Source organism: Vulpes lagopus, chromosome 6, assembly GCF_018345385.1.
Source record: "Vulpes lagopus strain Blue_001 chromosome 6, ASM1834538v1, whole genome shotgun sequence".
NCBI lineage: Eukaryota > Metazoa > Chordata > Mammalia > Carnivora > Canidae > Vulpes > Vulpes lagopus.
Window position 1 is genome coordinate 78662205 of NC_054829.1, and position 13631 is coordinate 78675835.

Consider the following 13631-nt stretch of genomic DNA (forward strand, 5'->3'; position numbering starts at 1 on the left):
CTTTAGCAATTAGGAGTAAAAACTGCTAACATTCATGTACGAGTTTTTGTGTGGACTTAAGTTTTCAGCTCACTTGGGTGAATATCAAGGAGCACAGTTGCTGGATTATAGTTAAAGAATGGTTGGTTTTGTAAGAAGTAGTCAAACTGTCTTCCAAAGTGGCTTTATCAATTTGCATTCCTGCTCGAAAGGAGTGACAGTTCCAGTTGTTCCAAATTCTTCCTGGCATTTGGTATTGTCAGGGTTTTGGATTTTAACCAGTCTAAAGTATGTATGTAGTGGTATTTTCTTGTTTGTTTATTTAATTTTCAGTTCCGTAATGACATATAATATTGAGCATCTTTTCATGTGCTTTCTTGCCAACTGTATATCTGATGCCTGTGCAGATCTCTTGATTGTTTTATAATTAGGTTTTCATTGCTTAAGTAAGTGTTAAGAGCTCCTAATATATTTTGGATATAAGTCCTGCATCCGATGTGTGTTTGTAAATATTTTTTCCCAGTCTGTGGCTTGTCTGTTCATCCCCTTAAGGTCTTTGAGTTTTCAGAGGAAGAGATTCATGTGATTTGTTACAAACTTCATGGCTAGTGTACTCAGAGCCAGAACAGGAGCCCTGAGTGCCTGATTCCTCTGTGCTTCTTGGCCTCCACTGGAGAAAAATGTCTAAAATGTCCTGCTGATTGAAATACTGAGCGTTAGAAACTTCTGTCTTTAAAAGGGATTGCCTAACAAAAGAAATTAATAAATAACTAAAATAAAATAAAAGGGATTGCCTTTGTCTTCATCTTCCCTGTTTAGGGCAGAAGAGATGAAAGTCTGAAAGTGGATGAGCATCTGGCCAAAAAGGATGCCCAGGTCAGTAATAGAGCAAAGAAAACAACCCTGTAACCATTCTCCCGTTTGACTGCCTTTTCATTGGTGAGGCAAATACCCACCATTTGCTTTACGTGGATGCACCTCCCCTTCCACTACCAACAGAGGCTGTCCTCCCATGTCTCCTCTGGAGGTGCAGCCTGAAGGCTGGGCATCACCCACCCCTAGTTTTCTGTCTCCCCCAGTGGTGTTTCTTCTGGCTCCACCTCCCTGACTCTCAGATTCCTAGTCTGCTAATAGTGAAGGCCTTGGGTGAGAGATTATCTCGCTAACCTCTACCACCAAGTAAACTTCCCATTCTTCTTGGTCCGACACCCTCCTACTGAGAGAATAGGAGGGAGGGAGAGATTGTGTCCATAATAACATTCTAAGTCTTCCTTCTTGTCTGATAGATTCTCTATAATGCTGGGGAGAACAGATGGGGCACAGATGAAGATAAGTTTACTGAGATCCTGTGTTTAAGGAGCTATCCTCACCTGAAACTGAGTATGCGCTCACATTACAATCCTTTTTACTTCATGTTGTATTTGCAAATGTTTGGGGGTTTAATATACAAAATTCTGGAAAATGAAGTTAAAAATTGCAAAGGCTCTTCCGTTTGTATGTATAAACAATTCAGGAGAATACATGGGGAGCTGTGTTCCAACTCAAGGCAGAAGTGACCCTCCTCTTGTCTTTCCTGAAGGCTGAATGCATTACCTAGTGAGTGACAGGTGACAGATGGAAGAGGGACAACAGGGAGAAGAAATGGGGGAGCCCTCTGGGGTAAAAGCAGAGAGGAATAATTTCCAGTGATACAGAGGAGCCTGAAGGCAATGCTTCCAATCCACCTCTTCCCTAGTTAGTCGCTTTCCAGAAAAAACAGGTATCTGTTAATGTGTTTACAAGGATTAACATTCAGCTCTTTCTGATGTGATGATAAATGGGGAAAGGTGGCATAGTTCTTTTGGGCAGACCAACTATTACACGGAACTGCCAAGCACCCACCTCCTGACACTCATGTATCTCCCTGAACCTTTCTGGAAACAACAGCACCCAGAAGCCCAGAACTCTGCTTGCTATGAACAGCTGACTTGGCTTCCAAGTACTGGTTGAGAGAGCTACCATAGTGCATGACTAGGCTTATGCTGAGTTCATGGAAAAATGAGGAAACATAAGGATATTACTATGACATTTTAGCTCTGAGATTGCCCTTCCTTAATTTTGGCATTAAAGTTTCACGTATTGGGATCCCTGGGTGGCGCAGCGGTTTGGCGCCTGCCTTTGGCCCAGGGCACGATCCTGGAGACCCGGGATCGAATCCCACGTCGGGCTCCTGGTGCATGGAGCTTGCTTCTCCCTCTGCCTGTGTCTCTGCCTCTCTCTCTCTCTCTCTGTATGACTATCGTAAATAAATAATAATAAAAAAAAATTTAAAGTTTCACGTATTTTATAAAATAATGGTAATAGTATATTTTAGTTGCTTTATTAGCATCTTTATTTGAAAATAAAAACCAAACAATCCTAGATTTCTCTCCAAGGTCTTTTTCAAAATTTTCTCAGGAAAAATTTACTTGGCTTTCAAAGTATGTCTGTGTACTTAGTGACATATAGGTTTTGCTTTTTGGCAAAAACTGATCAAGACATTGAAATGCCTTCTGGTGAGTGTGAGTAGGCCATGCTGCTTTAGGAAATGATTTACTCTGCAGAAAGAAATCTTCATAATTAAGATTTCTTCAGCAGATAAAGCATATTTGACTAACAACCACACTATTATTATAGCAGCACACCAGGTGCGCTGCTATAATTTAAAAGCAGCCCACCTGGGCAGCCCAGGCAGCTCAGCGGTTTAGCGCCGCATTCAACCCAAGGTATGATCCTGGAGACCTGGGATCGAGTCCCACGTCAGGCTCCCTGCATGGAGCCTGCTTCTCTCTCTGCCTGTGTCTCTGCCTCTCTCTCTCTCTGTGTCTCTCATGAATAAATAAATCAAATATTTTTTTAAAAAGTAGCCCACCTTATTAGATAAGTTATTTTTCATTTAACTTTTCAGGCTATTTTAAATTCTGTCAGCCTGGGAAGTGGGAGGAGAGAAGAGAGAAAGAAATCATTGAAGAAAATGGCCTATGGAATTTTGGTTTTATTGTAGATGATTTTTTAAAAAAGAAACAAAACTTCCATGCTCAAATTTTGATGGTTTGAAAAGGAGTTTTTGAGTTTGACACTTAACAACTTGCATATCAAATAAAAAACTGGAATATATTCAATTGTGGTCAGAAGGGATGCTTTAAATATTTTTGTGGTGCTGCTTTGTAGCATTTGATGAATACAGAAATATTAGCCAGAAGGACATTGAGGACAGCATCAAAGGAGAATTGTCTGGGCATTTTGAAGACCTACTGCTGGCAATAGGTAAGCCCTCAAGTGCTTATAAACCGAGTTACTTTGCACTTATTTTCAACCAATGTGAAGGTTTAGTCCTTCCTATAAGAATCTTGACTGACCCATCTTTATGCTCCCACAGTGCACAAAATATGTTCAACAAATATGTTAAATGAATGCATGAAGAAGTTATCTTTTTAGGTTTTACTTTGCCTTTTAACTTTGTATTGGTTTATCACCATGCTTGGTGTGTAAACTCCTTGAGAGATGAAAATATTACATTTCTGTTGGCATTTTTATTAAGGCTTGTTGAAAACTGAATAATCTCATAATTTACTAAATTTAGTAATTTACCATATTTGGTTAGTTTTGGAAGATATCAGTAGCTCCCAAAGCTAAGCCCAGGTCAGAACCATAGGTCTCCTCCCTCTTGGCCAAGCTAAGTGGGTGTAGTGCACAGAAAACCAGTCACAGACCCAAGCTGGTCCAGGAGACATATGGGTTAACAAGCAGGCACAAACACCGTTATATAAGCGGATAGGTCTTTGGGCCCAAGCTATTTATCAGCAGTAGAAGACGCTAGAAATGGAGCAATGGTACACCCTAGGGAGTTATCGATGTAAGTGTAGGTGTTGGTGTGTCTGGGTTCTGGAGATGAGTGAGCTGCTGTGGGAGCTTCTTTGGCAGGTAATTATATTTTCCCCATGACTAAAGATAATGAGTTAATAATGAGCTAATGAGCTAAGATAATGTGCTAAAGGTCTGTGCAAAAATGATGTGATAAGCCTTTGAAATTCAGGTGAAGCATTCACCTCTCCATTCTAAATAAAAGCCAGTAGTGATGAGGGCGGTGGAGTGGGATGGTTACTCAAAGAATCTTTTTAAAAAACATACTACCGTAGATTAACTCAATTTCTATTAAGTGAAATTGAACATTACTTTGCTTTTTATAACAGTTCATTGTGCCAGAAACATGCCTGCCTTTTTGGCTGCAAGACTGCATCAAGCTTTAAAGGTAGGTCTGGAAATTTCATATCCATTCCTAGTCCCCCTCAAGGAGAATATGAAAAGAAGTTGCATAATATTGATGGAATTTCATGTCCTTTTCCTCCTCCTCGGAGTACTTGTTTGTCTCGTAGGTTGATAGTATCCTAATCATTCTAGAGATAGTAAAGAGAGTAGTCAGTAAAACTTGTTCTAGAACACCAAACCTCAAGCCTGACTCATTAGGTCTGGTGGCCTCTCCAGTTGCTTTTCTTAAAAAAAAAAAACAAATGGAGTTGGTAGCCTTTTGTTCTATAGAAATCCTGCACTTTCATGTCTGTTACTGCTGCTAGATGGTGAGGTCTGTTAGTACAGGGGATTTTCTGGCTTTCAGGCCCTTGCCCAGAGCCTGGCACATGAGAAAATGCTTTCTTCAGTCTCTTGACTGGACATTTCCTATAGAGGTCCACATGTGCCTTCAAAGTGACATCCAAAGTGAACGCTTCATGTCCCTCACCTCACTACCCACCAAGGCTGCTTTCTGTCCTGTGTTCACTCACTTCAGTGGGGAGCCCTGACAGGAGCTAGCCTTGCCCGACTCTCTGAAGTTCTACTATTCCTGCTAATCCTTATCCTTTGTGCCTCAGCCACCTTGGCCTTCTTTCTGTCCTTGACCATGCCAAGTGTCTTCCCACATCATTGTCTTTGTGTTTGTTGCCCTCTCTGCCTGGAACGTATCTCCTCCAGGTCTACCTGTGGCTCATCTCTTCTGAGAAAGATCTTTCCTGACTAAACAGGTTGATTGGCTTTCTTTTGGTCACATCCCATTTCATATTTCTTATTAATAATGTGTTAACTTTCTTTACTGTCCATCTCTATCCATTAAAATGTCAATTCCATGCAAATAGAGATAAATCTGTGCCCTTCACTACCATATACACAGTGCATGGAAGTGTGTCTGGCAGGTAGTAGATTCCTTCATCTGGTTGATTACTTCAGGCTGAGGCAGACCTTTCCCAATCCTTGATCTATTTTAGGCCCTCCTAACACACACCCCAATAGTACCCAAGATTTCCTGTATGTTGGATTATGTGGCATATTCTTTACAAAATTGGAAGCCTAGCAGGGATATCTCATTTCTGTTTTCAGCATTTGGCATGGTGATGGCACAGAGTAAGCACTCAATAAATATTTCTTGACTATATGAATGATGAAGTTTGATGACAAATGAGTGAAGAAGAGTCACTGTGGTTAAATATTTTGTGCACCATTATCTGTTTCCTATAAATACAGATCTATATGTTGTTTTGTGACCAGTGAGATTTGTACTGTGGACACCTGTATTTCTTAACAGGGTGCTGGAACTGATGAGTTTACTTTGAACCGAATAATGGTTTCCAGATCAGAAATTGACCTTTTGGACATTCGAGCAGAGTTTAAGAAGCATTATGGCTATTCCCTATATTCAGCAATTAAAGTAAGTTTTATCTTAAAAATAGTGAAATACATTTTGCCTTTCTCTATTCGTCCACTTTTCTGTATAATCCTTAAAACATAGAGATACGTGACTGAGTTTTCTTTCTCCCTGTCAATGTATAAATGTGTTTTCTGAGTTTAAAATAGTGGTAACAAAATGTCTCCTAAAGATAGTGATTATTTTTAACTCTAAAATCCCAGGCACATAATAGATACTCAACATTTTTTTTTGGTTTAGTGGCCACTAATTGTTCTTCTTTTGTGAATTGTGTATGTAAGTCATCTACCTGTTTTTTATATTACAGTTTTTTTTTAGTCTTTTTATTTATTTCAGTTTTTATTTGTGACAATAGAAGGAAAACAAAATACATGTTTTAAATTTCCTACTTTTACCTGAAGTCTAGTTGACATACAGTGTCACATTAGTTTCAGGCAATGTCACATTAGTTTCAGAGTTAAATTTCCTCTTGTTTTACTCAAAATATAGATAACATGGTTCTGTACTTTGGAGCTCATCTCATTTCAGTTAATAGGAACTTTCTCATTCTTTTAACAGCTGCATATCACTCCATTATTTATATATTTGCACCCACCATATCAATAAATGTTTCCAGTTTCTTGCTATTGTAAGCAGGGCTGTGATATGCATACCCATTTCCGTAAGGCACAAGTGTATCTAAGGGATAAATTCTGGTAAGTTTGCAGGATTGCTGAGGCAGATGTAAAGGACACGTGTAATCTTGGTAAATATTACCAATGGACTTCCCTTTGCACATCAATTAATCAACTAGATTCATTCATCAAAACAAATCCTTTTTTTCTTTCAACTGGAACTTTTGTTTTTACGCTAAATCTTTGCAGGAGGAGATACATGCTTAAATTGAAATCGAGAACTTACTCAAAAAAGGCAGCTCTCAGACTGTGCCTGAGGCTTAGCGCAGATTTCATCCACTCATACTCAATGCAGTTTAAATCAATTCTGACACATTAAAATAGTTTCAATCAACACAGGAAAATTTAATAACATTAACCATATTGTACTATATCTAAGGCAGAAAAGTAGACTCTTATATTTTATAAAGATTGCCAGTAACAAGGTTGAATCACAAAGAAGGTCTTCAATTCACCCTCAGCAAACTAGAAAATCAAATTAACCATTAGTTCTCCCTCCCTCGGTGGCTGGCTAATTGAGGCTTATTATATTAGGATACATCTCAGCTATGTGGTGCCTTGATAGGAAAGAAAATTCATTGCTGAAGAATTCAGTTTGTAATTTAAAATTGTGTGAGGAAAAAAAAATAAAATTGCATGAGGCTTCCTCATCTCTATCACCTAATGTACATTTTTTAAAAATGAAATGTTAAGGTTGGATCAGGGAAAAAAAGAGCTTCAGCTAGATCAATAAGTATGAAACAAATTAAAAAGGAGGTCAAAGACTACCTTCCTAAAAACCCCAGGATTTGCTAGACTCACAGGTGAGCTTCACCAAACTTTGAAGGAACAGATATTCCTATCGTATGCAAGTTGTACCAGAAGGCAGGAAAAATGAGAGCTGCCTAGTTCATTTTATGAATTTAGTATAATCTCTTTTAAGATTGTATTTACTTTATTTATTTGACAGAGAGAAAGAGAGAGCGCACAAGCAGGAGGGGGGGCAGAGGGAGAGGGAGAAGCAGGCTATCACGGAGCAGGGAGCCCAACATGGGTCTTGATCCCAAGATCCCTGGATTGTGACCTGAGCTGAAGGCAGATATTCAACTGACTGAGCCACCCATGTGCCCCGAATTTAGCATAATCTTGATTCCAAAGACAGAGGACAAAGAAAATGACAAATTCATTTCACTTATGAATATAGATAGCAAAGAGCCAATTGACTGAATGTATCAGTTTATTAAAAAATAATACATCAAAATCCAGTGAGGTTTAACCCAGGAGTAAAAGGATGACTCAGCATCAGAAAATTAATGTGATTGCCCACATTCCATACATATAAAAGATAATTTTATAATTATTTCAGTCTTTGTAGGAAAAGTTTTTGGAAAGGGAGCAATACCTATTTATTATAAGAAAAAAACATTTAACCAAATTAAAAATAGAAGCAAACCTCCTTAAATTGATAAAGCTTACATACCAACATATTATAGCAAGTACATACTTAAACTCAGTGGAGAAACTTTAGATATAGTTCCTTTAAGATAGGGATCAGAACAATAATACTTCCTACATACTAATAAATACTATACTAATATACCTTAGTACTGTCTTAGAGAGGACTAGGGGGCCTAGAGAGTACTGGATAGGAAGAAAAAAATGTGTAAAGATGAAATGGAAGAGTTGAAGCTTTCATTATTTTCAGTAAATACAATCATCTTTCTAGAAAAATCAGCAGGAATTATAAATTATCATCAGTAATAAAAATTCAGCAGTGTTGCCAGATAAAGATCAACCTATCAAAATTAACAGCATTTCTTATACTATATCAACAAAATTAAGATACCATTCATAATAGAAATGAAAAACCATAAACTATTCAGGAATTCACTTGACCAAGACTACATAATGGTGGAGAAAACTTTAATACTGTTATGAACACCATAACATATGTCAATAAATGGAGAGAGAGTTCACTTGAGTGATGTGATAGGTTATTATAAAGATGTCAGTTATTTCTCAAAGTAAGCTATAAATCAAATGCAATTTCAATCAACATTCCAGCTGGATTTGTTTGAGGACCTGGATTGACTTACTCTAACATTTATATGAAAGAATGAAGATTCATGACTAATCAACCTTAAATACAAAGAGTAAAGATAGGGAAAGGGATAGTCCTACTAGAGACTGACATGGTACAAAGTGATTATTAATTGTTTTAGATGTAGTTTTGGATTAAGAACAGACAAATGAATCGATGGAACAAAATGGAGACCTCAGAGACAAATCCATTTGTTTGTGGAAACATATAGGCTAGAACGGGCACCATAAATCAGTAAGGGAGGGACAGATTATTTAGTAAAAATATATTGGGAAACCTGGTTGACTCTATAGCAAAAACAGACTGGATCCTACTTAACACCATATCACCAGTAAACTGGAGATGAACTAAAAAACAATATATAAAAGATAAAATTATAAAGTTAGTCCAAGAAAATACAAGAATTACCTTTGTGACCCAGAAGCAAGGAACAAATTTTTGAACAACAAAAGCATAAATCACATTGCAAGAAGCAACAAACAATAAAGGTACATTATTAAAATATATCAAGTAATCTCGTTACATTTTCAATACTGATGAACAGGATCTTTTTATAAAAAGAAATATTTTATTTATTTATTCATGAGAGACAGAGAGAGAGGCAGAGACACAGGCAGAGGGAGAAGCAGGCTCCCCACAAGGAGCTAGGTATGGAACTCGATCCCAGGACTCCAGGACCATGCCCTGAGCCACCTAGGGTCCCAAATAGGATCTTTTTGATGCTTAAATTTCCATAATTCAGCAGCTAGAGTACCATTTCATATATTACCTGACCTTTCATTTTGTCTTCCTCTTTTGCCTGTAGTTTAGACATTTCTCTCTGTTCATTAACACCTTTCTCGGGTGATAACAGTTGGGTGTGGGTGGTAAGAGGAGAGAAAGAAAGTAGGTGAAAAACAACTGTGTCTGTCTTATTACTTAATAGTAAGATATTAATACAAAATTTCATTTTCTTGGTAGATTTCATTGAGCAACAAATTAAGTAGCTATTTAATAAATAACACAATTCCAGGGTCTTTTATTTTTTTATTATTATTTTTTTTTATGATAGTCACAGAGAGAGAGAGAGAGGCAGAGACACAGGCGGAGGGAGAAGCAGGCTCCATGCACCGGGAGCCTGATGTGGGATTTGATCCCGGGTCTCCAGGATCGCGCCCTGGGCCAAAGGCAGGCGCCAAACCGCTGCGCCACCCAGGGATCCCTCCAGGGTCTTTTAATGGAAAACATAATAGCCATCCTCAATTCATAGTCCATGTAGAGATGAGATGAGCATAAAAAAAAACAATTAGAAGAAGATAATATGAAACAACATACAATTAAATACTAGCTTATGCAATCCAGAGGATAGTAATGAAGGAACTGAAAGTAAAGAAGTTTGGGATTAGATAGGGAATGTTTCCTGGGGAAATGAGTCTTAAGCCTACCTTTCAGGTTTAATAAGCTTGTGTTGAGTGCCTCCTGTGGGGCAAGTGCTATGGTGCTCAACAGGGATCAGGTGAATGCTTTAGGAATGTGTATATGGTAAGGAGTAGGACAGAAAGAAGTAGTAAGGCACTAGATCGATTTGGGGGTCCACCCTGGGGAATACTGAAAAATAAAATCTGAGTGGCAAGATGAATTCAGTTAAAAAAGAGTTTTGAGACCACAGAATTTGTATTTCATCCATTCAATTAAAAATATTTACTGAATGCATATTGTGTGCCTTACTGAGGGTTATCATTACAAGCAAAGTAAAAAAAAAAAAGTTTCCTGTCCTTATGGAATTACAAATAAATGTAAAATTACAACTATGTTAAACATAAAGGAAAGAGACACTGTGCTATAAGACCATATGATAGGAGGACAACCTATAGGAAAAGCTTCTATGAGAAAATTATTCAGATCTGAAAAAGAGTGGACAAAGTTTGTCAGGTCGGAGAGTCAGTAGAGCATTCTAACAAAAGGAAATGGAATTACAAGTGGAAAGACCTCATAGTAAGGAGACATGATGAAAAATAAGGCTGGGGGGACCAGATCACCCAAAACCATTTTGGCAATATTTAAGGATCTTGTCTTTAGCCCAAGAATATTGAAGAGTTTTCAATTTTAAGTGCATAGTGTCGTGATCAGAAGTACATTTTGAAAAGATCCCTGTGACCATGGGGAATGAATTGGACATAAGAAAGGAGAGATTTAGGGGTACTGAGTTATTTTATTAGTCATACTGGAGCTGCTATGACTGAGTAATGCAAAGTACTAATGCAAAGAGAGCAAAGAACAAAAAGTCAAAAGATATTTAGAAATTAAAACTTCGGGGACTTGATGTGATATCTTGGTGTAAGGAACAAGAAAAAAAAAGGTGTCAAGGATGACTCCCAGGTTTTTAACTTGGGATCAGATAGTGGTGCTAAGACCTACAAGAAGGTTAGGCTTTAGGTTTTTGTTTTTGTGTCTTGTTTTTCTTTTTGGGGAATGGGAGAGAAAGTTCATGAGTTTGGTTTTGCACTCGTTGAGTTAGAAATGTCTTTGAAATATGTAAGTAGAATTGTCAGGTCAGTAGCTAGTGGTATGAGATATATTTTCAGAGTCAATTATGTTACTGAAAGTTGGACATGAATGATATCCTCTAAGGAGAAAATATAAATTAAGAAGAGAAGAAAGCTTAGAATTGAGATTTAAGCATTACTCACAATTAATGGCTGGATAGGTGAGGGTGAGCCTGCAGAAGACAAATGTAAGGATGCCAGAGAGGAAAAAGGAAAAGCCAGGACTACTTACAGAAAAAGTAAGGGCTTGGTGGACATGGTGGCCATTGGACTTGATTTACAAAGCAATAAGAATTAACACCTTGGAGAATACAGTTGATGAATCTAGAGCCAAGGAAACTAGTGACAAGAGATGTGAGCCTAGAGTAGATTTGCCATGGTCAGAATGGAGAGAATAAGTTAAAAAACACTGCAAAGAAACAATCAGCAGGATGGATTAAATGTAGAGGATGAAAAGATGGGATCAAAGTCGGGAGAAGAGAGAATTGTTGGTGGCACTGTTAAAAACACACCAATAGAGACAATTAGTTTCTTGAGAGCAATTAATATGGCCTAATCTTAATTAGGGTTGGCCTAGGGTTGGAGCCCGCAGCGGCGAGGAGGGAGCCAAGGGCCTACGGAAAGTGCCGGGGGCCTCCATTGTGCACCTTGCCTCTTCGGATCCAACCCCCTACCGCGGGCTGAGGTGGCCCACCCCAGGGGCCAGCCATCCGGGTCCTTGAGGCGCCCGTCTGCAGGAAGAACAGGGGTGCTTTCCCTCAAGACGGCTGGTGGGCCTTCCCAAGGAAGGACGGACTGCCCACACCTGCGGCGCACAATTAAATTTTATTTTTGCTGATTTTGAAAAAAAAAAAAAAAAAGATGTATAGAGGTAGGAGAAGGGATGGACGTTTGTTTAGCATCAATAGTGGATCAGAAGTTACATATAGCTCTGTTAAGCTACTTGGATGTATTTTCTTGCCTAACTGATAGAACTGCTAAAAATTGTTTACAGCTTGGTCAGAGATGGCTAACGGGAGCTGTTTTAATACACAAGTAGAGCATTGTTGGCTTATCAGCAGTTTCAGAGATTATTACATATGGTAGAGCAAGACTTAGAAAAACCAATAGAAAAAGAGCTGCAATCTGTATAAAACAGGAGAATGTATAGTAATGCCTGTGGTGTCTCATTATGAAAGCAATGCATAATCTCTTCTCTAAATGATCCTTCTTTATGCCTTCCTTTGCATTACTACTAACTCTCATATTTATCCTGATGTGAAACTTAAGCGATCAGAAGTGCTCACTGTTTGAGTTGCTTTGAAGAGAATAAGAACAATGTGAGGATTTTAGGCAGTCTAGATTAAAAGCCAAGTTTAACCACCAATGCTATGCAAAAGTTTTACCTGTTTTGCATGGCAAACAGGCATCTTTGTACATTAGGCCTCAAACTCACGTGATATCTGTTCTGAACCAAGATGTATTTTGGCAGCTTAGAGGAAAGGAACTGGAAAGTATACTCTTTGGGAGTGTAGTTTGTTTCAGTTTCTTAAATCAGGCAGTATAGTATGGTGTTAAGGCACCAGGCTATCTGGCTTGAATCCTACTTCTGTTGCTTATTCTCTTTGTGATTTAGAGTTTCCTAACCTCTGTTTTTCTCATTTTTCATTAAATGGACATACTTAGGGCACCTACTGCATAGAGTTAAAAGGATTATAAGATTAAAGTAGTTAAGGGATCCCTGGGTGGCGCAGCGGTTTGGCGCCTGCCTTTGGCCCAGGGCGCGATCCTGGAGACCCAAGATCGAATCCCACGTCGGGCTCCCGGTGCATGGAGCCTGCTTCTCCCTCTGCCTGTGTCTCTGCCTCTCTCTCTCTCTCTCTCTCTCTGTGACTATCATAATTAAAAAATAAAAATAAAAAAATTTTAAAAAAAAGATTAAAGTAGTTAACCCTTAGAAGAGCAAGCATATGATGAATATTAATATAGTATTATTAAAATTGTCATTTTTAAAGTTTTATTAGAAAAGTAATATTAGGGCAGCCCCGGTGGCTCAGCAGTTTAGTGCCGCCTTCAGCCCAGGGTGTGATCCTGGAGACCCAGGATCGAGTCCCACATCAGGCTCCCTGCATGGAGCCTGCTTCTCCTTCTGCCTGTGCCTCTGCTTCTCTCTCTCCTCTCTGTGTATTCTCATGAATAAATAAATAAAATCTTAAAAAAAAAAGAAAAGTAGTATTATATAATGTCACACAATTGATGCAATCTTATTTATTATCTTTTTTTATTTTTATTTTTTTTAAGATTTTACTTATTTATTCATGAGCGACACAGAGAGAGAGGCAGAGACATAGGTAGAGGGAGAAGCAGGCTCCATGCAGGGAGCCCGATGTGGGACTCAATCCTGAAACTCCAGGATCATGCACTGAACCAAAGGCAGACACTCAACGGCTGAGCCACCAGGCATCCTGCAATCTTATTTTTTTTTAACCTAAATTGAAATTTAATTGCAATGAATCAGGAAGAATTTAAACATTATGTATTGTAAAGAAGATGCTAGGCTGGAATAATTACACTCAGGTATGAATGAATAATGGAATTACAGGTGCATTTTACTAAATGGTCCAGGTCATGAGTCTCCCCCCAGAGAATCACCTAGAGCTGTGGGATTTCATTCATTTACG

General features: G+C 38.4%; 1 protein-coding gene across 2 annotated transcripts in view; it reads left to right on the forward strand.

Moving 5' to 3' along the window:
- ANXA3 (annexin A3) overlaps positions 1-13631 on the forward strand; it is a 47834-nt gene that overhangs the window by 33763 nt on the left and 440 nt on the right. For both annotated transcript variants that reach the window (XM_041759750.1, XM_041759751.1), the window contains exons 8-12: positions 799-855; positions 1266-1359; positions 3169-3264; positions 4191-4249; positions 5573-5695. In XM_041759750.1, the coding sequence (XP_041615684.1) occupies positions 799-855; positions 1266-1359; positions 3169-3264; positions 4191-4249; positions 5573-5695 (429 nt within the window). The remainder of the gene's footprint in view (positions 1-798; positions 856-1265; positions 1360-3168; positions 3265-4190; positions 4250-5572; positions 5696-13631) is intronic.